Raw genomic sequence first — 23,510 nt, 5'->3', positions numbered from 1 at the left:
ATCAAAAGTAGACACAACCAAATAATTTTTGAACAAAAATTCTGCTTTTCTTCACATGTTTTAGCTCCTGAAAAGCAGATGAATGGTCCACACTGTACCTCATCGAGGAAATACAAATTAAAACAATAGTGAGGCCCTATCAGAATGGCCAAAATCCAGGACACTGACATCACCAAATGCTGATGAGGAAGCGGAGCAACAGGAACTCTCATTCACTGCTGGCGGGAGTGCAAGATGGTGCCGCCACTTTGGGAGACAGTTTGATTGCTTCTTACAAAACCAAACATATTCTGACCGTATGATCAAGTGGTCATGCTTCTTGGTAGTTACTCAAAGGAGTTAAAAACTTATGTCCACACAAAACCTGCACACACAGCTGTGTTTCTCACAGCTTTGTTCATAATTACTAAAACAACCAACCAAGTTGTCCTTTGGTAGGGGAAAGGACAAATGAACTGTGGTACCTCCAGGCAATGGAATATTACTCAGTGCTAAAAAGAAATGAGCCATCAAGCCATGAAAAGACAGGGAGGAACCTAAAATGCATACTACTCAGTGAAGAAAGCCCATCGGAAAGGGCTACAAAGTATACAATGCCGACTATGACATTCTGAAAAAGGCACATTTATGGGGACAGTAAAAAGATCTGTGGTTGCCAGGGGCTGAGGGGATGGGAGGGATGAATAGGCAGAGCAGAGAAGATTTTTAGGGCAGTAAAAAAATGATATTATAATGATGGATACATATCATTATTCATTTGTCCAAACCCTCAGAATGTGCACCAAGAGTGAACCTCCTGTTGAACTGGGACTTTCGGTGATAATGATATGTCAGTGTGAGTTCATCAGTTATTAGAAATGTGTCTCGGGGCGCCTGGGTGGCTCATTTGGTTGAGCGACTGACTTTGGCTCAGGTCATGATCTTATGGTTCGTGGGTTCAAGCCCCATGTCGGGCTCTGTGCTGACAGCTCAGAGCCTGGAGCCTGCCTCGGATTCTGTGTCTCCCCCTCTCTCTGTGCCTTTGCTGCTCATTCTCTGTCTCTCTCTGTCTCCCCAAAATAAATAAACATTACCAAAAAAAATTTTTTTAAAGAAATGTGTCTCTCAGATGGTGGGGGGTGGTATCAATAATGGGAGAGGCTATGCATGTGTTAGGATAGAGGGTATCTGGGAAATCTGTACCTTCTGCTTAATTTTACTGTAAACCTAAAACTGATCTAAAAAATAAAGTCTACTAAAAATGAAACAAGAGGCTCCTGGTTGGCTCAGCTGGTAAAGCGTGTGACTCTTGATCTCGGGGTTGTAAGTTCAAGACCCCTGTAAGGTGTAGAGATTACTTAAAAATAAAATCTTTAAAAAATAAAAATAAAACAAAAGTAGATGAAGCAAAACCAAAGAAGGTTGTTTGGCCCTTTGGAACTCCTTTTGGTTACCTGGTATAAGGAGTTTTAAAGCTGTAGCTTCAGAGAGGAGGGAGGGGAGGGAGGGGGAAGCAGGTAGAGAGGTCAGTCTGGCCTATTCGAAGAGATGGTAGTAAGCACAATTCACCAGAAAGCCTTGTGCTTTTCAAATAATGTGATGCTTAAGAACAAGAACCCACAGGGCGCCTGGGTGGCTCAGTCGGTTAAGAGTCTGACTCTTGGTTTCATTCTTTCTCCACGGGTCTGTGTGTCACGTCTGTCACATATCAGTCTTCATAGGTACAGGACCTGTCTGGGGTTGTCTCTTTTGTTCCATTGGTCTGTTCATCTTTCTGGGCCAGCACCACACTGCCTTAACTTAGTGAGTCTTAGGATCTTATAAGGCAAATCACTCATCTTGTTTTCTTCAAAATTTTATAACTATGTTGGCCCTTTGCTTTTTCACAGCAAGGTTAGAATTATCTTGTCTAGTTACACACACACACACACACACACACACACACACACACACAAACCCTGCCTTGGGGCACCTGGGTGACTCAGTTGGTTAAGCGCCCAACTTTTGGCTCAGGTCATGATCTCAGAGTCCATGAGTTCGAGCCCTGCGTCAGGCTCTGTGCTGACAGCTCAGAGCCTGGGGCCTGCTTTGGATTCTGTGTCTCCCTCTCTCTCTGCTCCTCTCTCACTCTCTCTCTCTCTCAAAGGTAAATAAATATTAAGAACAAAAACTTAGGAGCCAGACTATGTTCAAATCCAGGTTCTTTTGATAACGATCTGTGTGAAAGGGGCAAGTTTCTCAACTTTTCTGTCCTCAGTTTCCACATCTGTAAAATGAGGGTAATAATAGTGTCTACCTCATAGAAGTATCCTGAAGATGAAATGAGTTAGATGTAGCTGTCTTAGGAAGAATGTGGTGTGAGATGTTATGATAGTCCATGGGTAGGACTCTGAGGACCTACAGGTTAGCAAGGGAGTGAACCAGGAAAGACCTGGAAGAGAATGATTAATATTTCACTCATGCCCAGCCAGTTGAGTAACAGGAGCCTGGGTGAATGCTTAAGAGTCTATATCCTGAGAGCCCTTCCAGGCATGGTAGAAATAGTTCATAGGCTCGAATTGCATATTCTTCTATCAACACAGATGGGATGGATGCAAAGAACCATAAGAAAGGGGGATAGAATTCCGAGGGTGAATTCTGAGTGAAAAACAAATGGGAGGTTTTTTTGCTTTCTTTAAACTTTTTAAAAAAGTTGGCCTAGAAAAGAGCAGATTACAAAGCAGCATGTATACTAAGACTCCATTTTTATAAAGAGAAGAAGAAAAGCACATATATCCATAAAAGATGGCGATATATACATAAGAATATTAACAGTAGTTCTCTCTAGTGATGAGACTGGGATGATTTAAATTTCTTTGTGTTTTGGGGTGCCTGGGTGGCTCAGTTGGTCAAGTGTCCAACTTTTGACTTCAGGTCATGATCTCACAGGTTGTGGGTTCAGGCCTCGCATTGGGCTCTGTGCTGGCAGCATGGAACCAGCTTGAGATAATCTCTCTCTGTCCCACTCCTCCTTGCACTGTCTCTCTCTCTCTCTCTCTCAAAATAAATAAATAAACATTAAAAAAATTTTTTTTAATTTCTTTGTGCTTTATAAAGTTCTTTCAAAATGTTTGTAAGGAGCATGCATTACTTTTGGAAGGGGACAGTTTGTGTGTAAAGCCAGCCATTTTTCTGTGTTTCCCTGAGGGCTTGGATATGCCTAAATTATTACTACTTTCAGGTTCTCTCAGAAGAAAGTGAGGGGTGGGGGGAGTACCTGGGTGGCTCAGTCGTTAAGCATCTGACCTCTGCTCAGGTCATGATCTCACGGTTCATGAGTTCAAGTCCCACATTGGGTGAGCATGAGCCCTGCTTGGATCAAGCCCTACTTCTCTCTCTCTGCCTCTCCTGGGATTCTCTTTTTCTGTCTGCCCCTTGCTTACTTGTGTGCTGAAGGAAGGAAGGAAGGAAGGAAGGAAGGAAGGAAGGAAGGAAAAGAAAGAAAGAAAAAGAGAGGAAAGAAAGAAAGAAAGAAAGAAAGAAAAGAAAAAGAAAAAGAATGAATAGAGTGGTGGGCAGCACAGTGAACCTCACCTTTGGTTTGAAGTTTTAAAAAACACTTTCATCCCATGTCCCTCATCCCATGTCCCTGCAGGGTACCTCCAAAAGCAGCCCTACTTTGGAGCAGTGGTTGGCAGGGTGGCCAACCGAATTGCCAAAGGAACATTCACGGTGGACGGGAAGGAGTATAAGCTGGCCGTTAACAATGGGCCCAACAGTCTGCATGGAGGAGTCAGGGGCTTTGATAAGGTGAGTCAGGGGCATGGACGCAGTCCTCACCTGGCAACTTCACAAGCCCCTTCAAACATACCTTCTATTTGCCAGGCTCGACCCTCGGCCCTACAGCAAATGGGTGATACGGGAAAGAGGCTGGTCCAGTGATCGAGGGCAGTCAAGGCACTGGCCCTGTTCCAGGACCCGTCCTTCTGTAGCTCATCTGACCGGAACAGGCAGGGGTCCCTGAGTGAAAGGGCGGCAGCCCTTGACCTGGGAAAGAGGGAGAATGACTTTCTCACAGCGTCTGGATCAGGAAGTCCAGTTGACGTTAGGCACAACAGAAAAGTGGCTTAAACATAATACCTACCTTACTGTACTTACTGTACAAGGCATTTTGCACCTATTCTCTCCCATGCTTTCTAGAACCCTGTATTCTCACCAAATGAGAAATCTGAGGCTATGAAAGGCCATATAACTCCTGAGTTGGGCTGCCTGACCCGAAGCCCTCATTTCCAGACCAAACCCGCTGGTGTCCTCCACAGCTGCTGTAGGTGCCCCCAGGCCAACACACACCCCTGAGACTGTCGCTCAACCCCCTCCCTGGGCAGCGTGGCGCCACATCCAGGCCTACCCTTCCACCGAAGTGCCTCACGCCTCAAAATTACCTCAGATTCTCCCCAGTTACCTCTTTCCACACTAAGAGTCTTATTCCCTAAGTGAACCCCTGGAAAAATAAGGCTGGGAAAGCAAATTGGTCAAACACCTTCTCCCTGAGGTAGAAATGCGTGGCCTGCTTCCTGGCTATGTGGGAGTCTGCGGATTACCCCCCAGTGACTCTCTAGTCTAATTTCAGGGAGGTAATTTTGGTAGCTAACTCTCCTGTAAATTATACCACCCAGTTTATTTCCCAGGGAAGAGCCAGAAAACACAGGAACGTGTATGGCAGTTAAAGGTCACAGTTTCTCCTTTTCTGCCTCTTACTGCCACCTGTCCCACTGAAGGAAGTTGGTTACTGTCTTTCCCCTGTTTCACCAATTTCCTGTTTGTGGCCTAGAACCACATTGCCTCATCTGTTCCCCTTTCCTCCATGATTGAACCACTCACACCAGGAAGGCATGAAGGCAAGAGAGAGCCTCTGTCCTGCAATACTAGGGCAGAGGGTCTCTGGAATGTGCCAGGTACAAGGCATATGGAGTTTCCTCCAGAGGAAGTTGGGCCCAGCTCTGTTCTAACAGGGATCTTCAGAGGAGCCTCAGAACAGCACCTGTTCTAGCTTGTTCCTGTCCCTTCTATTTCACTGTAGTATTTTCTGTGGGGTTGTTTAACATGTGTGCCCCACGAGAACATAGCAAGATAGTGAGTATACATATCCTTCAGTGCACTGGGCCTACTGAGCCCCTTCGGTGAAGTGGGGAACATAATATGGTGGGCGTTCCTGAGACTCCAGTAGAGTGAGGGAGCCAGACCCTTACATGAATAGCTGTTATAGGCAACAAGCCCCATAATATGGATGCCAGTGGTGCGCTAAAGGATCTGGGTGTGCACAAACACATAGTAACTGGGGAGGCAGGATTTGAATCACCCTTGAAGAAAGAATAGCATTTCGTTTGGTAAGTAGATACTGGAGATAATGGCTGTGTTGATGCCGAAGCCCAGACAGAGGTAGGGAAAGACGTGGAATGTTATCGTGGAGATACTGAAAGCCTTTGAGCTGTAAGCTTTCATACAGTAACATGAACAGTATGAGAGGAGCTTTGTTTCAGGTTGTAGTTCATCTCAGCAATTACTGAATAGTTGTTGGCTTATAGGTAAGTCTTCTTGTACTTATTTCAACACATTTTTTAAATTTTTTACTTATTTTTAATTTTCTTTTAACGTTTATTTATTATTAAGAGACAGACACACAGAGCATGAGCAGGGGAGGGGCTGAGAAATGGAGAGACACAGAATCTGAAGCAGGCTCCAGGCTCTGAGCTGTCAGCACAGAGCCCGACGCGGGGCTCGAACTCACAAACCGCGAGATCATGACCTGAGCTGAAGTCAGACGCTTAACTGACTGAGCCACCCCGGTGCCCCAACACATTTTTTTTTAAAGGTGAAATTTGACGGGTGCCTGGGTGGCTCAGTCAGTCAAGTGTCCAACTTGGCTCAGGTCATGGTTCATATGTTTGAGCCCCACATAGGGCTCCTTGCTGTCAGTGCAGAGCCTGCTTCGGATCGTCTGTCCTCCTCTCTCTGTGCCCCTCTCCCACTCATACTCGCTCTCTCTCTCTCTTTCAAAAAATAAACATTTTTTTAAAAAAAGATGAAATTTGAGTAACCTAACAGGATTAGAAATGGTATATAAGTAGGCCTAAATATGCAAACATGGAAATTTTCAGGAAATGTGGAAACCTCAGGCTCTGGGATATTCTCCCATGAATAGGAATTTTATTTTCCACAGAATTATACTCATCTGATAATACTGGTTTCCACGAAAAAAAACTTTCCACTGTGTTCTTTCTCTGAAGGACAAAAACTAGGTAGCAAATTAAGAACATTTTATTTCAAATATTTGATTCCTACAATTTTCCATTTGGGGGATTCTTTTTTCTTTTTTGAATCATGCATATAACCAGCTTTATGTTATAAGTGTCTTGAAAGTTCAACATTTCTGGGAGATAACTAGGGTGTAAAATTAATTTTTTACTAAGGTCAGTGAATTTGTTTCAGATCCCAGCTGCTTTCACCGTAGGTGAACGCAGAGACCTCCACTCCTGCTGGACTCCCCTTCCTGGTAAATGTGGGCTCACTCAACGGCAGTGAGCAATGCCGGCCACACCAGGAGGGGGTGGGCAGAGCCATTCCTGTGGCCCTCAGGAATTATTATCTTTCAGGTCTATTTGGAATGACAGTGTTTGGCCTCAACTCTTCTGTTGAAAAAAGGAGATTCAAACAAAACATTGAAATGAAGATGTGGAATGGGGTAGACTGCCAAGCCTGAGTTAGAATCCTAGTCATGTCACTAATGACACGTATGACTTTAAACAAGGTGGGGTTTTTTTCCCCCCTCTAAACAATGGGCATGAAGTATGAAAGGATTCTACTCAACTCTCCTGGAATGTGGGAGGTAGGAGTGGACAAGGTAATGCCACTGAACTCAATTTGCTCATCTGTAAAATGGGGTCATAGTATCAATTGGAGCCATTTGAAATTGCCAGTGTTCAACTGTGTTGACCTACAAAGACAGTCATTTCGTTTGATTCAACCAAATCCTTACCTTACACAATGATTTATGTAGGGGTGCCTGGGTGGCTCAGTCAGTTGAGCGTCCGACTCTGGGTTTCAGCTCAGGTCGTGATCTCGTGATTCATGAGTTCGAGCCCCACACTGCTAGGGTGGAGCCTGCTTGGAACTCTCTCTCTCTCTCTCTCTCTCTCTCTCTCTCTCTCTCTTTCAAAGTAAATAAAATTTAAAACAAAACAAAATGATTTGTGTAAGCACCAGTGGCTGGTGAGCACTGAACAAAGGGAGATCTCATGTCAACAAAAGGCCTTTTAGCTAGTGACCCCAGGGCTCCATGAAGGGACTGGGGTCTCTGCACACTGTGTCCTCGGATGATAGAGAATAAGGAAACAAGCTCAGGATCAGACCACTTAGTTCAAATCCACTGTCTTCCTAGCCAAAAGAAGCTAGGGAAAGCAGTGTATTCTGAGTCCCAGCTCTCTCAGTCTAAGTGAGGATCATGGTGCCTACCCTAAGTCAGCTCTGAGACAGATAAGATAGTGTCTGTGAAGTTTCTAGCAAAATGTCTTGGCCCATCATGGGCACTCAGTAAATCCTGGTTGTCCCTCCTCCATAAAGGTAATATTGAGGCCTCTAGGGCAAGGGAGAGGGGAATCACTGTGTCAGTGCCAGATTCCTATTTCCGAAAGCAAAAAACTCCTGGAAAACTTTTCTTCATATTTTTCTTTTTTTTTAATGTTTATTTATTTTTGAGAGAGAGAGAAAGAGAGAGCGCAAGCAGGGGAGGGGCAGAGAGAGAGGGAGACACAGAATCTGAAGCAGGCTCCAGGCTCTGAACCATCAGCACGGAGCCTGATGCGGGGCTTGAACCCATGAGCCGTGAGATCGTGACCTGAGCAGAAGTTGGACGCTTAACTGACTGAGCCACCCAGGCGCCCCTTCTTCATATTTTTCTTGTCACCCTTAGAACCATATTTTCTAGAATGAGAAAAAAACTTCAAGATCTTTTTTCAAGCCCTCTGTGGCAGGAATGGTTGCCCACCATCACACAGTGAGCTAGGAACAAACCTTGTCCCCAAGTCAGGACTCCTGACTTGTGGGTAAGACTTTCTAACAGAACAAGTACCTTCTTATTTGTTTGGAACTCTGCCCAGGGAATATAGAGAATCTTGGAGCATTTTTTTTTTAATATAATTTTTTTTTCTTTTTTCTTTTCTAAATGTTTATTTTTGAGAGAAAGAGAGACAGAGAGTGAGCAGGGGAGGGGCAGAGAGAGAGGGAGACACAGAATCCAAAGCAGGCCCCAGGCTCCAAGCTGTCAGCACAGAGCCCAACATGGGGCTCAAACCCATGAACTGTGGGATCATGACCTGAGCTGAAGTTGGACACTTACCCAACTGAGCCACCCAGGTGCACCCCTTTTTTTTTTTTTTAATAAATATTCATAAACAGTACTTCCCTGGGACAGAGGAGCTGACTTATTTAGGTCATTTTTTAAAAAAAAAATTTTTTTTCGTTTATTCATTTTTGAGACAGAGAGAGACAGAGCATGAACAGGGGAGGAGCAGAGAGAGAGGGAGACACAGAATCTGAAACAGGCTCCAGGCTCTGAGCTGTCAGCACAGAGCCTGACGCAGGGCTCGAACTCACGGACCGTGAGATCATGACCTGAGCTGAAGTTGGACGCTCAACCGACCAAGCCACCCAGGCGTCCCAAGGTCATTTTTTAATACGATTAGCAGATATTGCTATATGACATTTATCAGAATGGGTCACCAAGATAAAAAAATAACCTTTTAAATAAGGGGAAGAAGAAAATATAGGCACATACATATCAATTTAAGGAGGAAGAGAATGGGGAAGGGGAGTAGGTAAAGAGAAAGAAAAAATTTTTTCTCTCAAAATCTACTTTTCTGTATAAAACAAAATTTTAGAACAACTAAAATCCAAGCTAAATAAATAAATAAACTAAACTAAACTAAAATAAAATAGAATCCAAGCTATTATTCCAACATCTTAAAGATCATATAACCATTTCTCTTCCTAGAATCACTGTCTTTAAATATTGAAATGTGGCATTTAGCTGGAGATTGCAGTGACTTAACAGCTTTGAAAACACTTTTTTCTAGGTCGTCTGGACCCCTCAGGTGCTGTCAAATGGTGTCCAGTTCTCGAGGATCAGTCCAGATGGTGAGGAAGGTTACCCTGGAGAGTTGAAAGTCTGGGTGACATACACAGTGGATGGTGGGGAGCTTATGGTCAACTACCGAGCTCAGGCCAGTCAGACCACACCGGTCAATCTGACCAACCATTCTTATTTCAACCTGGCAGGCCAGGTAAGAGAACTTACCTCTGCTCTCCTGCTTAGTATAAAATGTGACTTACCTCTCCTCTCCTGCCACGTGCTTTGTGGAATGACCTGGGGAGTAGCTGGATAGACCCACCCAGAATGGACTTAGCCTGGCAATGGAGTCACCTGGTGATGAGGAAAAATGCCTAGCAAAACAGCCGACTCATAGTAGGTGCTCAATAAATGGAAGTTACAGAGAAAGGTGGAATGAGTACATTGTGTTACTAAGAGAACTCTCTCTTTCCCATAGGTTCAGACAAGTACCCAGCTGTTTCAAGAACTCCCTCTCTTCTAACTGTAACATGAGTTTACATTTGCTCCCTCATTCCACTCCTACTCCCAAAAAATTACTTCCAGTTAAGTTCCACTTTCCACCCTTGGGACTTTAAAAATGTGCCTGGCTCAGCCCCTTTAGGCATGCCACCAACATTCGTATGTCTCTGCTGTACTTCCCACCCTAAGAGGGGTATAGAGACACTCTCACCCCTCTTAGGTAATCCCCTCTACACTACCTTATTCCCAACTAATGGTAGTATTTTAGTTTGTTGAGGAGGCTGTTACATGAGGCAGAGGGAAAAGTTTAGCTAAACTCTGTAGACTATATCTATTGCTTCCTCTTCATCTGAAAAACTCATTGTTGTCTACTCTACTTGAATCACTTTGGCATGATTTCCTACCACAAGATGATGTTCACAGCCAACTAGTAATATCTAGCATTTTTACACTCTTTTAGGAGTCTGCTGACAATGTGCTGATTTTTTTTTTTTCTAGGATCTTTTCAAATAGCACGATGTGCTGATTTTTTTTTTTCCAGGATCTTTTCAAATAGCACGAATTAATTGGTTCTTATGTAATTTCCAAAGTTCTCCCTTGAAAAATAAAGAGGATTATAAACTTGTCTATCCCTTACCCTCAGAAACTTCTGCCATGCTCCTTGAGATCTCAAAAACAAACCAAAAACCAAAGCTGCCCAGCCATGTGCCTCTGCAATAATGTGCATAAAGACCCTAATTTTTTTTTTTTTTTAAATAGGCCAATTTGGGGCTTGAACTCATGACCCTGAGATCAAGACCTGAGCTGAGATCAGGAGTCAGACTCTTAACCAACCGAGCCACCCGGGCGCCCCTTATACACCCAACTTTTTATAATAAGCTCAAAAGGAACCTGGCAGAAATAGAATAAAATATTAGTGGGTTTGTATAGGTAGTAGATCATGGTGGTTTTTTACTGTTTTCCACATTTTTGTATACTGAGGACATCCTATTCTGTAATGGGTGGGAGGTGGCCTAAAGAAAGATTCAGAGATAGGAAAGAAATTATGCATGAAATATTACACCTGCCAATGTATTCCAATCAAGGAGAGAAAATGGGAATGTAACATTCACTAAAACTCTTTCCATTTACGTGGCAGGACTCTCAGAGATCACAGACCCCACCCAAAAGGGTGTTCAGTGTTAGCCCCCTTCTGTATACTGTCTTAGTGAGTGCAGCTCGAACCCATAACCACTAACTTCAGGGTTGAGGATAGGAGGGAGCCATCAGCCTTTTGGGGAGCATCACAACAAGAGTGGGTAGCTGTTTACGAGGCCTGGAGTCAAAGGGCTTCTGCGTCTTCAAATCATCTCTTACCCTACCCAGGAAAGCATTTTTTTACTTATTTTTGAGAGAGAGAGAGAGAGAGAGAGCACAAGTGGGGAAGGAACAGAGAGAGAGACACACACAAAATCTAAAGCAGGCTCCAGGTTCGGAGCTGTCAGCTGGAACCCATGAACCGTGAGATCATGACCTGAGCCGAAGTCAGACGCTCAATGGACAGAGCCACCCAGGCACCCCAGCACTACTGTATGTCTTAAACTGTCCCCAGGGAAATAGCTCAAAACTTGATCATTTAAAGTGGTCAGCTCATCTTATATATTTTCTTTTTGTTTTGTTTATTTGTTATTTAATAAGCAGTATGTTTGTGCTACTTGGGGCCAAATTTTGACTCATCACTTCTAAGTTTGAGTGTTGGAGACCTGGAGGGAGGAGAGAACTGGTTCTCCAAGAGTGGAAAAGGTATATAGGTTGCAGGTTGGTTGGGCTTTTGTTGTTGTTCCTTCCTTATCTAACCCAAAACTGGGCAAACGTGGTTTTGTTTTGTTTTGTTTTTTTGTTTTTTGTTTTTAATTGAAATTTTACCCAAAGAGGTATGAAAGCAGCCTCGGGGAATTTGAGATGAGAATAGCGGTGGTTCCAGTATGACTGGGTAGGTATGTCAGCAAGGACCCGGTTCTTCCGCCTTTCCACCCTGCTCCTTCAGTGTTTTTGGCTTTTGCCTTCAGGCTTATCCTTTTATGGTCACAAGATGGCTGCCATAGCCCCAGGAATCACCTCTACATATAGTCACCACCAGAGACAAAAAAGGACCTATTCCTTTCTTCATATCTCTAATGCTCCATTTTAAAGAATAGACAAAAAACTTCCCCCAGAAACTCCCCAGCAGACTTTCCTTCACATTTCATGGGCCAGAAGTGTGTCCCATGTCCTGCCTAACCTAATCACCAGCAAGAAAATTAGGCCACCATGATTGGCCCGGTGGGATTGGGGAGGGAGCCCTTTCCCTGAGTATACAGCCTATCATAAGATGAATCAACAAGGCAGGGTTCTGCCAGAGAAAAAGGAGGGCGTCCGTAAAGGAGCTGCTATGACTTTTGGGTGGTATGATAGTGTCCAGGATATCCTGCTAAAGGTGATGACAGCTGAATTAAGGCAGTGGTAGGGGTAATGCAAGGAAAAAAAAAGAAAACCCTGCAGGCCATAATGAGCTCTATAAATGGTTAATGTTCTGAGCTAGCAGCAGCTGAGCAAAGTTAACCAAAACAACACTGAACCCAAAGATGGGCCTCAGGATCTGTTGGTGGATCAGCATTTCTTGCCAGGTTTTCATCAGCCTGGAAAGGAAACGAATCCAGCAGTAATATTCCACTGAAGTGGGTCATTGCATTATTCCAGGTCAGAAGAATCATAAAATGAAGCATGCTTCCCTTTAATAAAGGAATGTAGGTGCTGCTTTGTGACCCAGTGCCTGTTAAGAGAGCGGCTGTCTAATAAATGTTCCTTTCCTTCTCCACCCCCGCCAGGCTTCTTCCTAGCCTCTTAGACTTAGCAATTTATTTTGGTATGTGATGGAATCATTTGCTTCCTGCCCTAATGCTAAAAAACACACAGAGAAGGAAAGTCCTAAGCAGCATTATTCATCATAATAAAAAGCTGGAAACAAGCAAAAGTCTGTCAACAGGAGAAGGGATAAACAGATTGTGATACATTCGTACAATGGAATATTCCTCAGCCTTCGCTGGAGCACTGAGCAGATAGAACCAAGGAAACAGTCCCCAGTTCTCTTCCCTCATCTCCGCTCCCCTCAGACCCCGAGGCCTCTTCGGTGCTGGCGGTACCACCGAGGCGTGAGAGGATAGCGGCAGGGGGAGCCGGGCAAGAGAGGGACCCCTCTAGTCCAGAGCTGCTCTAGGTGGTGGTGCAGACCCTTCCCATTCTGGACCCGCCTTCTCAGGTCAGAACAGGACCAAACAAATGGCTAAGGAAGAGACTGTGGGCAGAGGCCTGACCTTATCTCCGCCCCCCGTCCACTCCTACCCCTGCCCGCCTGTACCCACCGGGAGAACACAAGACCACGGCAGTTCTTCAGAACCAGAGCCTCCTCGGAGTGCAATTAAAGCAATTTCTGGCCTGTTTAGACATCGATTCTTATGGTCTCTAAGATCCTGGCATTTCTCCTCAGGACGACTCCATTTGATTGTGGAGGCCTGAGTCTTTCTGATTAGAGGATCTGTTTCAGTTAACCCGCAGGGCTCCGCCTCCCTCTGCTTGCTTCTCAGGAACCCAGCAGGGCTTTCAGTGCGACTTAGCTCGAGGTTTCTCAACCTGAGCATGTGGACACATTGGGTCAGATAATTTCTTTGTTGCAGGGATGGGCATTGTAGGGTGTTTAGCAGAATTGCTGGCCTCTTCCCACTAGATGCCAGGAGCATTACCACCCCCAATTATGACAATCAAAACTGTCTCCAGACATCGTCAGATTTTGCCCTATGGCAAAATCATCCCCAGTTGGGAGCCACTAGGTTAACTTATTTTTGAGCGTTCACTTAGCAAAAGCCCTCTCCTCGTTCTCCTTCCACGTCTTCTGCTATGAAGCTTGAAAATTTACTCCTATTAGAATATAATCCTTTTTAGCAGAAACATATACGTGTATTTTCCAATTTGCAAGGAGCACAACATGGCTTTATTAAACCTCTTCACAAGAATCCTGGAAAAGGTGGAGGCATTACTGGCCCAGTTTTACCTTGAAGGAAAAGTGATTCTAGGAGCACCTGGGTGGCTCAGTCGGTTAAGCGTCCGGCTCTTGACTCCGGCACAGGTCAGGATCTCACAGTTTGTAAGTTTGAGCCCCACACTGAGCTCTATGCTGACAGTGTGGAGTCTGCTTGGGATTCTCTCTCTCTCTCCCTCTCTCTCTGTTCCTCCGTTGCTTGTGCTCTGTAAAGAAAGAAGGAAAAGGAAGAAAGAAAGAAAGAAAGGAAAGGAAGGAAGGCAGAAAGAAAGAAAGAAAGAAAGAAAGAAAGAAGAGAAAGAAAGAGATTCTACCTGGGGCCATTCAATAGAGCTGGAGATAGACCACAGGCCTTCTGACTACTGACCCTCTATCTTTGACCCCACTGGGGAGGGCAAGCTGCATCTTTAAAAAAAAAAAAATGTTTTAACATTTATTTATTTTTGAAAGAGACAGAGTGAGAGCAGGGGAGGGGCAGAGAGAGAGGGAGACACAGAATCTGAAGCAGGCTGCAGGCTCTGAGCTGTCAGCGCAGAACCCGATGCGGGGCTTGAATCCACAAACCGTGAGATCACCTGAGCCCAAGTCAGACACTTAACTGACTGAGCCACCCAGGCGCCCCAAGGGCAAGCTGCATCTTTAATGGAAGAGATGGGCAAGCTCTCAAAAGCAGGAACTCCAGTTCTGACTCCCAGGCTTCTGTCATGTGGTAGAGGATGGGTCCTCCGGGTGGGAGCTGGGCCAGAGAAGGGTGACAGATACCCCACCTCTAGCAAGCCTGGAGGTGATACCAGGCCAACCAGTTATTGTGTGTTCCGGGCCAACAGCTCTTGCTCTTCTATTTGCCTGTCATGTGTGAGGAGAGTGGGAGAAACCCCTCTGCTAATAAGCCAAAGTCCAAAAGTCTTTCAAACCAGTGATGTCTCTCTGACTTTTCACGTTCATAATTCCATTTAGAAAAGAAGATGCATGCTGGGGTCACGCTTGAAAACTTCTTTCAAATGTATCCATTGCTCTGTCGAGGACCTATCTGCCGATGCTTAAATGAACGTATTAATGATCGCCGTAGGTCAAGTGGGATTTCTAAAATTCTTGTCAATGCCTGCAAACATTTCTGCAAGAGAAGTTAAAAAGCAAAAAATATAGGCACGCCTGGGTGGCTCAGTTGATTGAGTGTCTGACACTTGATTTCGGCTCAGGTCATGATCCCGGGGTCATGGGATTGAGCCCCACGTTGGCCTCCTGCTCTGAGCATGGAGTCTGTTTAGGATTGTCTCTTGCTTTCTCTCTGCCCATCCCCTGCTTGCGCACACACTCTCACTCTCTCTCTGTCTTTAAAAAAAAGTAAAATAAGATTAAGCATTAAATCTTCTTTTCTTTCTCTACCTTTCCTTCCCAGGGTTCCCCAAACATCTATGACCATGAAGTCACTATAGAAGCTGATGCCTTTTTGCCTGTAGATGAAACCCTGATTCCTACAGGTTGGTGACTTTAAACATCTTTATGGCAATGCAGAGCTGGGGTGTGATTGGAGGAACATCGAAACTTCATTTACCTAAATGTATTTTCTCTGTTGGCCTGCCAAATTGCCTATAATTACCATGATTAGACATTTATGTTGGTTGTGGCTGGGGGACCATATAATTAAACAAACAAACCGGGACACTGTTGAGAAGAAAAGGAGATGCTATTAATAATTAAGCCAGGGCAACAGGTATCAACCGGAAGTTTTTTGTTTTTTGTTTTTTTTTTAGTGTTTTATTTATTCTTGAGTGAGAGAGAGAGAGAGACAGAGCACAAGCAGGGGCTGGGCAGAGAGAGAGGGAGACACAGAATCGGAAGCAGGCTCCAAGCTCTGATCTGTCAGCACAGAGCCTGACGCGGGGCTCGAACTCACAAACCGTGAGATCACGACCTGAGCCAAGTTGGATGCTTAACCAACTGAGCCACCCAGGCTCCCCTCACCTGGAACAGTTCTAAACAAGCTGCGTCATATGGCCATACTGGCTGAGCCTTAGACAGCAAAAGTTCTCCGCTAAAATGTAAATCTGGTACTTCTTAGCACCTTAGCAGAGATAAATTTACCTAAACATTACCTCACCACTGCAGGACACTGATAGAACACAACGTGGTTTTTGATGGAGGATGAAACGTTCTACCCCGAGAAAGACAAATGCATATGTCACCTCTGAGACAAGTTGGGGGAATGGGGTAGCATAGGGAGTCTAAAGTATCAAAAGGGAAGGTGAGGTGTTGCCAGAATCAAAGTTTATGGGTGTATGTGTGCATCTCCTAGGTTAACTGGATTGAGATCATCTTGGTTATTATTATTTGGGATCAAAACTGCCTTGGTTCAAATAGGCAAATCCATAGAGATAGAAAGTAGATTAGGGGGTTGCCAGGGGCTGGGGACAGAGGGGTATGGGGAGTGCCAGTGGGTACAAGATTTCTTTTTGGAGTGATGAAGAGATTCTGGAATTAGATAGTGGTGATGGTGGGATAATATTGTAAATATACTAAACACTACTGAATTGTGTACTTGTTAAAAGGGTGAGTTTTGTGGTATGTGGATTATATCTCATTTAAAAACAAAGAAAGAAAGAAAGAAAGAAAGAAAGAAAGAAAGAAAGAAAGAAAGAAAAACGAATGAACCTTGGTTCCTGTGGAGTCTCCAGGATTAGGTGGTATGGATTTGTACTAGACTGTAGGTGCACTGCCATCTGCCTCCAGGGGACAGGTGGATGATGGCAAGATGGCCAGCAGGGGTGCTGCTATTCATGTCAGCTTATGGAAATTCACTTGAAGTAATTACCACCAGAGCAGTAGATAAATATTCTTATTGGGATTTCATTAAAATCAGAGATGAGGTAAGTGTAGAAGTCTTAGTCAAAGAAAACCAAAGTGGGGCGCCTGGGTGGCTCAGTCGGTTAAGCGTCCGACTTCAGCTCAGACCATGATCTCATGGTTTGTGAGTTCGAGCCTCGCCTTGGGCTCTGTGCTGACAGCTCGGAGCCTGGAGCCTGCTTCAGATTCTGTGTCTCCTTCTCTGCCCCTTCCTTGCTTGCGCTCTGTCTCTCTCTCAAAAATAAAATAAACATTAAAAATTTTTAAAAAGAAAGAAAGAAAACAAAAGTAGAGGATGAAAGAAAAGAAGAGCAGAAATCCAGAAATACACAAACACTTGCTCATCAGCCCTTATTCCCCTGGGAAGAAAGGCTGCCCTCCTTGGCCTTGGGCTGGCCAAGGTCTCCTGCTTGATGGCAACTTGGAGGTGTTGCCTCAGAGCCCCTTTGCCAGAGCATTAACATCCTGTGTACCATCCTCTGGGGCGTCTGTTCAGAGCTCCAGCCCTCCATAAGCCCATCTGCTGGCAGCTCCGTGTAGAAGGTCAGGAAGGCCTTTCTCTCTGTTCCCACCCCGTGTAAGTGTGCTACTATTTTGGTTGTCATTTCTGCTAATAAAGAACGTAGAATGATAGCATAGGAGCAGTTTGAAGCCAAGGGCACCATCTTAACCAAATAACCAAGTTTAAATCACCAGTAATAAGATGTATTGTGTCCTCCTCGTATGATGTACTGAAAAAGTACATTGTGTGATATTCTGTCAAAAATGCCTAACCTCATTCCATTCAGCAGAAGGCATCACACGAACCCACTTGAGGGACAGTCTGCAAAATAATTAATCCGTATTCTTCAATGGTGTCAAGGTCATGAAAGACAAAGCAAGGCTGAAGATTGGTCACAGAATAGACCAAGGAGATAGGACAACTAAGTGGAATGTGAGAATCCTAGACTAGACCCTGAGTCAGAAAAAGGACATTAGTGGGAACGCTGGTGAAATTCTAGTGAAATGTGTAGTTCAGTTAATAGTATAGTACTAATGTTAATTTCTTAGTTGTGATCATTATACCATGGTCGTGTATGATGTTAACATTAGGGAAAGGACGGTTATACAGAGATGTACTTTTTTTTTAAGTAGTCTCCATGCCCAATGTGGTGCTTGAACTCACAACCCTGAGATTGAGTTGCATACTCTGTTGACTTACTAAGCCAGCCAGTCACCCCCAGAGATGTACTATTTTTGTGACCTTGCTGAAGTCTAAGATTATTTCGAAGTTTAAAAAAAAAAATAGTCCAGGGATCCAAGTAAGATATGACTTTAATTTTCCTGGACACCTGCCTTACTTTACAGGTAAGGGCTTTTGTTTTATTTTGTTCTCTTTAAAACAATGAGGCTGTGTTTATGGCCTCTAGTTCAAAATTATTATGAGGAAAATAATAAGAATGTGAGCCTGCATGCTAAACGGTAACTTCAGTTAACAGCGGGAATTAGAAACCCATAAATACAGGGGCTATAAAATTAATTAGAATAATAATGAGAAATCAAGATAAATGCATTACAAAACTTTTTTTTGCATTGCAGTTTTGAAGGTTTTCCTAGCTCTGGGGCTGGTTTTAAAGGCTCTTATGTTTGTGTTGGTAACATGTGTCATCTTCTGATATTTACATGACTCAGTGTGAGGCTGAGTAAACTGGTCCATCTTGTCCTAGATGCAGCCTGATTACATTGGAACTGTGTGTTGTGAACTGTAAGGGGAAAATGGCGGCTACTCTGTTGTGACTGATAAAGAAGAAAATGAGTTAAGTAGCTTACAGGTGGAGCTGATGACATAAGTGCATATTTATTTGTGTAGATTTATAAAACCTCACATTGTCCTATTGAGTTTTGATCAGATGAAAATCACAAAAATGCATAATTCATGCCGTGGGAAGATTATTTGTTGTGATTGTAAGTGATCATTGTGGCAAAGCCCAGTAGAACTTAACGTGTAATCTAATGAAACGCGTAAAACTCATGTCCATCCCAGTTCTGCACTGTGAGTGGTTTTAGGATCAAATTTTATACTTTGTACTAATTTTGAACACCTGTGAAGCTGGGTCGGCTGCAGGCCCTCTGGGCTCTGGGAGGCAAAAACCATGGCTGTAGCCTTGAATCTGCTGTTAACTAGCTAGGTGACCTTCAATGTATGCATAACATTTTAACATTCAACTTCCTTAGACCCTCATTTCCTTTTCTGCAAATAGGAGGGATATTGAACTCAATCCAATTTTATGGACCAGTAAATTTTCTTTAGAAAATAATTTGACAGACTTACGTAGAGTTGCCCAACTTTTTGTTTTGCCAAGTTAGAAAGCAATCATAAATATAGGGCTATTAAAACTAATGGGAATGTATGTATATTATATTTCAATTAAAAAAAATTAAACTAACCAGGGTAATAATGAGGAACAGAAATAAATAGACTAGGGGAGCCTGGCTGGCTGAGTCGGTAGAGCACGTGACTCTTCAATCCTGGGGTCATGAGTTTGAGTCCCATGTTGGGTGTGGAGCCTACTTTAAAAAAAAGAAATAGACTGAATTCATTTTTTTAAGACCCAAGTTGCCATTTATAATCACCATCTTTTCATAAAGAAAAATACTTTAATTATTTAATTATTTATTTTGGAGAGAGAACTAGCTTGAGCAGGGGACAGAGGTGGGGGGGAGAGAGAGAGAGAGGGAGAGGGAGAGGGAGAGGGAGAGGGAGGGAGGGAGAGAGAATGAGAGAGAGAGAGAGAAAGAGAGAGAGAGAGAGAGAGAGAGAGAGAATCTTAAGCAGGCTCCATGCTCCAGTGTGGAACCCAACATGGGGCTTGATCCCACGACCCTGGGATCATGACCTGAGCTGAGATCAGAGATCAAGAGTCAGACCCTCAATCTGCTGAGCCACCTAAGCGTCCCATTAAAGAAAATATTTTAACACCACAAAAGGGGGGAGATTTTAATCTCAGAACAAAGAACAACACTTTACATTGAATTCGTCTTGCTTTTAAAAGAAATGTGATAGATTATCCAAATATGTCTCAGTTTTCTGTGAACCAGTAAAAATTTTACCATGGACTTATGATTGAGAACCAACAATTAGTCTGAAAGGTCACTTGTAGCTCTTACATTCTGTGATTCTACAAGGCTCTCAATATAACATTTTACTGCTAGTTCTACCACCCTTCAAATCCATTAGAACTCTATCATGAAAGTAAATAAGTTGCAACAACTTCAGAGCACATAAAAAATCCATAAGTCTTTTACCTATCCATACACTAGCCAGTCCCAACATAGGTTATGTCTGTTTTCCCAGAAACACTTCGACTGAAATTATAGGGTGTTTCTTCTTCCCCTTCCTCAGAAATGCCATAAGAAATAAGCAAAGTATATGTTTCCTTAGGAACTGCCTTCCAAAATGGGTGGCAGCTCCCACTCTGCACTGCCATGATGGAAGAATTCACATGTCTGGCCCTCTTTCAGCCAAGAGCAAATCTCCAGGAGCCCAGATTTCATTGGACTCTTAACACGGACCAAAAGTGCATGAGCATGTGGCTTCATTCTGAGACCAGTCCAAAGTCATTTGGTCATTTGGAAGTACCTCCCCTATGTTGCTGGGCTTGCCAGGAATCAACAGCCTAGTGGAGAGTCAGCCAGAATAGTATCCATTAACCTGGAAAATATCAGGATAGGTAGAACTCGGACACTTGTTATAGAGGGAAAGCACTGTCTGGGGACCCCTGGATAGAGGAGATGAGAGTTAAATAAAACCCAAAAGGGCAAGTGGAAATTTGCCAGGCAACCAGAAGAAAGGTGTTCTGGATAGAGATGAATAAGAATAAGGAGAGCAGGAAACAGCAGGAATACCCCCCAGGCCAGCACTGGGCTTCTGGGGCATTCGGGGCATGTGTTTGGTAGCAGAAAACCGATGGGCCTGGAGAGGTTGGCTGGAGCCATGTCTGATCTGCACCAGGCTCTGGTACAGCTACAATCCCTGGGGTGGCTCTGGATGACCCTCGGCTGGCCTGGAGTTCAAGGCCGCTCCACGCAGGGCAGACTCACAGGTGTACCTGAGTCCAGTCTCAAACTTCCGGATGTTCAGCCAGAAGTGGACTTGAACCACAAGGCCACTTCCTTGAGACGTGCTGCAAGAAACCCGTTAGACCAGCCATGCTCTGTTACGAGTTCTGGGTAATTGATATACAGTATCTAGAGATGGTGGTTGTGCTGAATTGAGAAAAGGGAAGATACTGTTTGTCTATCTGTGAGAGGAGGTGAAGGTTTATGATAATAATAGCTAGTATTTCAGAGAAGACTTTATAAATGATAATCCATGCCAGAATACTAAAAGGTAGGTTCTGTTAATTTTTATTTAACAGCTATGGACCCTGTGGCACAAGGAGTTTAAGTAACTTAACTGGGGATCACGCAGTTAACAAGTGGTGGAAAGCTGGGATTCAAACCCAGGTAGACTGGTATTAAAATTCCTGCTTATAATTAGACCTGTACTCTACAGACCCGACAGTGTGGTTAGATGTCAAGAAGGTTTCGGGGGGGTGGGGGGAGAGGAAAGAAAGAAAAGTAATTTCTTGACTATACAGATAGCCAAGATAACCATGTAGTCAAGAAATGGGAGGGGCGCCTGGGTGGCGCAGTCGGTTAAGCGTCCGACTTCAGCCAGGTCACGATCTCGCGGTCCGTGAGTTCGAGCCCCGCGTCAGGCTCTGGGCCGATGGCTCAGAGCCTGGAGCCTGTTTCCGATTCTGTGTCTCCCTCTCTCTCTGCCCCTCCCCCGTTCATGCTCTGTCTCTCTCTGTCCCAAAAATAAAAAAAAAATAAAAAAAAAAAAGAAATGGGAAGTAAGCCAAAAAGAAAAAAAAGAAGTTCTGACAGTTGAGTGTTCTCATTTCCTGTCTACCTTTCATATAGGTAGTCTCACAGCTTCTCTCTTTTCCTCCCTGTTTCTCCTTCTCTTAAATTTATTTTGATTTTTCTGCATAGAAAACAGAAAACAAAGTATATTGAAAAATGGGGGACAGAGAGAAGACAAAGATGCCGGCATAAGAGGTTTTCCTGAGACTAAAGAGCCTGAGTAGAAGTGTCTGGCCATGTTAGACTGACCAGGAAGGGAATGTAGGAAAGGAACAGTCCATTTTAAAGCTCAGAATTATTGGGGCGCCTGGGTGGCTCAGTCGGTTAAGCGGCCGACTTCGGCTCAGGTCGTGATCTCGCGGTCCGTGAGTTCGAGCCCCGCATTGGGCTCTGTGCTGACCGCTCAGAACCTGCAGCCTGTTTCAGATTCTGTGTCTCCCTCTCTCTGACCCTCCCCTGTTCATGCTCTGTCTCTCCCTGTCTCAAAAATAAATAAAACGTTAAAAAAAAAATTAAAAAAAAAAAAAAAGCTCAGAATTATTCCCTGTGCCCCTCAGTAATCTCGGAGGTCATTGCTCTGTTGCAACATAGTACCTTGTTTGGCGACACGTCTCTTGTCCTGCTGGTTCTTGGTTTTCTCATCTGCAAAATCTTGTCATGACCAACTTATGGTGGTGGATTAGGAGGAAGCTCAGGAAGCAACATTTTAACCGTGAGGTTTTTTTATCAGATCGTTCTTTGAATTCTGTGCGGGTTTGTCCCAAATGCTTCATCTGACAAATTGTGATTTCTGACCTTCATTTATCCAGCCTCCTCTGGACTTTGTGCCAAGTCCCCCAGGTTTGCTTCTAAGTTTGAGTCTTTCTGTGATACAAGGGTGTTTGATAGTCCCAAGCCCCTCCTTTTGTGACTATTAATTTATACTCGTGTTTGTTTTTCAACTCCTTCTTTTTGTTTGCCCTTTATAAAAACTATTTTTGAGGGAAATGCTGATGTAGGTCTAAACCTTGCGGGTGATTTTCCACCTTGGTTATAGATATTCGGTAAATAATTTTTCAGGTGAAGGGAAAACCCATTGTCATGAGAAAGTAGCACCTCTTCTTTTACAGCAGTTGTAATACTGTGGCCGAGGTACTCAGTAAAAGGGGACCTTCCCCTGTGTGTGTTTGGGGGAGGGGTGGAGTCTTATCCTCCATTTTGTTCGTTACTGATCGGGCGTTGTCACACAGAAAGGAAAGGGATACCTTGGCATACACTTTTAGGGAGCCAAAGCAAGCACATACCATGAAATCCCCTTGTCTTAAACATATAGCCTCCATTTAGACCTCTACCTCAGGCAGGGCCCTCTGAGAATCTCGAGCTCCCTTTCTTCCTGTTGGCAACTTGGAGCATATAAAATGTCTTCAGCCCTTTCAGTCAGTAAAACACAGAAGACAGCAGCCTGCATTACGTGCCTCCTTCATTCTCCCCCTTTCTCTACTCTGCTATGAAAAGCTAGCCTTTTCCCAAAGCTCAGTGGAAAGCCTCAGCAGGTGTAGGGGTAGCAGAAGCCTTCAAAGGGTCCCATTCAAATAATTTAGCACCCCCACCCCCCACCCCACATTTTCCCCACTGGAAATTTCTGCCATTTTGCCATCCCTGGAGGCTTCCGGGCAAACAATATCCCTCGTGTGTTGTTAGGCTGCAAGACTCCAGCATCTTTGCTTTTCTTCTGGGGGAGAAAAAAAGAAGAAGAAAATATTTTGAATGAAAGAGTAGAATCCACACCTAACTTCTGAAGCTACTGCTCTGGATGTAGTTCTGGGCACTTTGGAGTCGGCAGTGGGGGTTGGGGCACGGCGTCCTTCTGCACAGGTGCCTCTCTTACGCCACAGCTGCACCAACAGAAAGGCTTCTGCAGAGATGGTTCACCTATAGACCAAGAGCAAAGTCTGCAGCTAAGCTGTCAGGCCGGGTTTGCACGTCAGCAGTTAATTTAGCTTTGCTTCTTCCGAGCAGTTATTCTTCCCTACTTAAAAAAAAGGGGGCGCCTGCCTGGGTGGCTCAGTCGGTAGAGCCTCCGACTTCGGCTCAGGTCATAGTCTCACGGTTCATGCGTTTGAGCCCCCTGTCGAGCTCTGTGCTGAAACCCCAGAGCCT

The 23,510-nt window shown here is 44.2% G+C and overlaps 1 protein-coding gene across 1 annotated transcript in view; it reads left to right on the top strand.

Moving 5' to 3' along the window:
* Window positions 1-23,510, top strand: part of GALM (galactose mutarotase) — a 53,452-nt gene that overhangs the window by 5,601 nt on the left and 24,341 nt on the right. The window contains exons 2-4 of the mRNA XM_049652271.1: window positions 3,614-3,768; window positions 9,090-9,296; window positions 15,037-15,118. Coding sequence (XP_049508228.1) covers window positions 3,614-3,768; window positions 9,090-9,296; window positions 15,037-15,118 — 444 coding nt within the window. The remainder of the gene's footprint in view (window positions 1-3,613; window positions 3,769-9,089; window positions 9,297-15,036; window positions 15,119-23,510) is intronic.

Source organism: Panthera uncia (genome assembly GCF_023721935.1).
Source record: "Panthera uncia isolate 11264 chromosome A3 unlocalized genomic scaffold, Puncia_PCG_1.0 HiC_scaffold_12, whole genome shotgun sequence".
NCBI lineage: Eukaryota > Metazoa > Chordata > Mammalia > Carnivora > Felidae > Panthera > Panthera uncia.
This window is presented reverse-complemented; position numbering and strand designations above follow the sequence as displayed.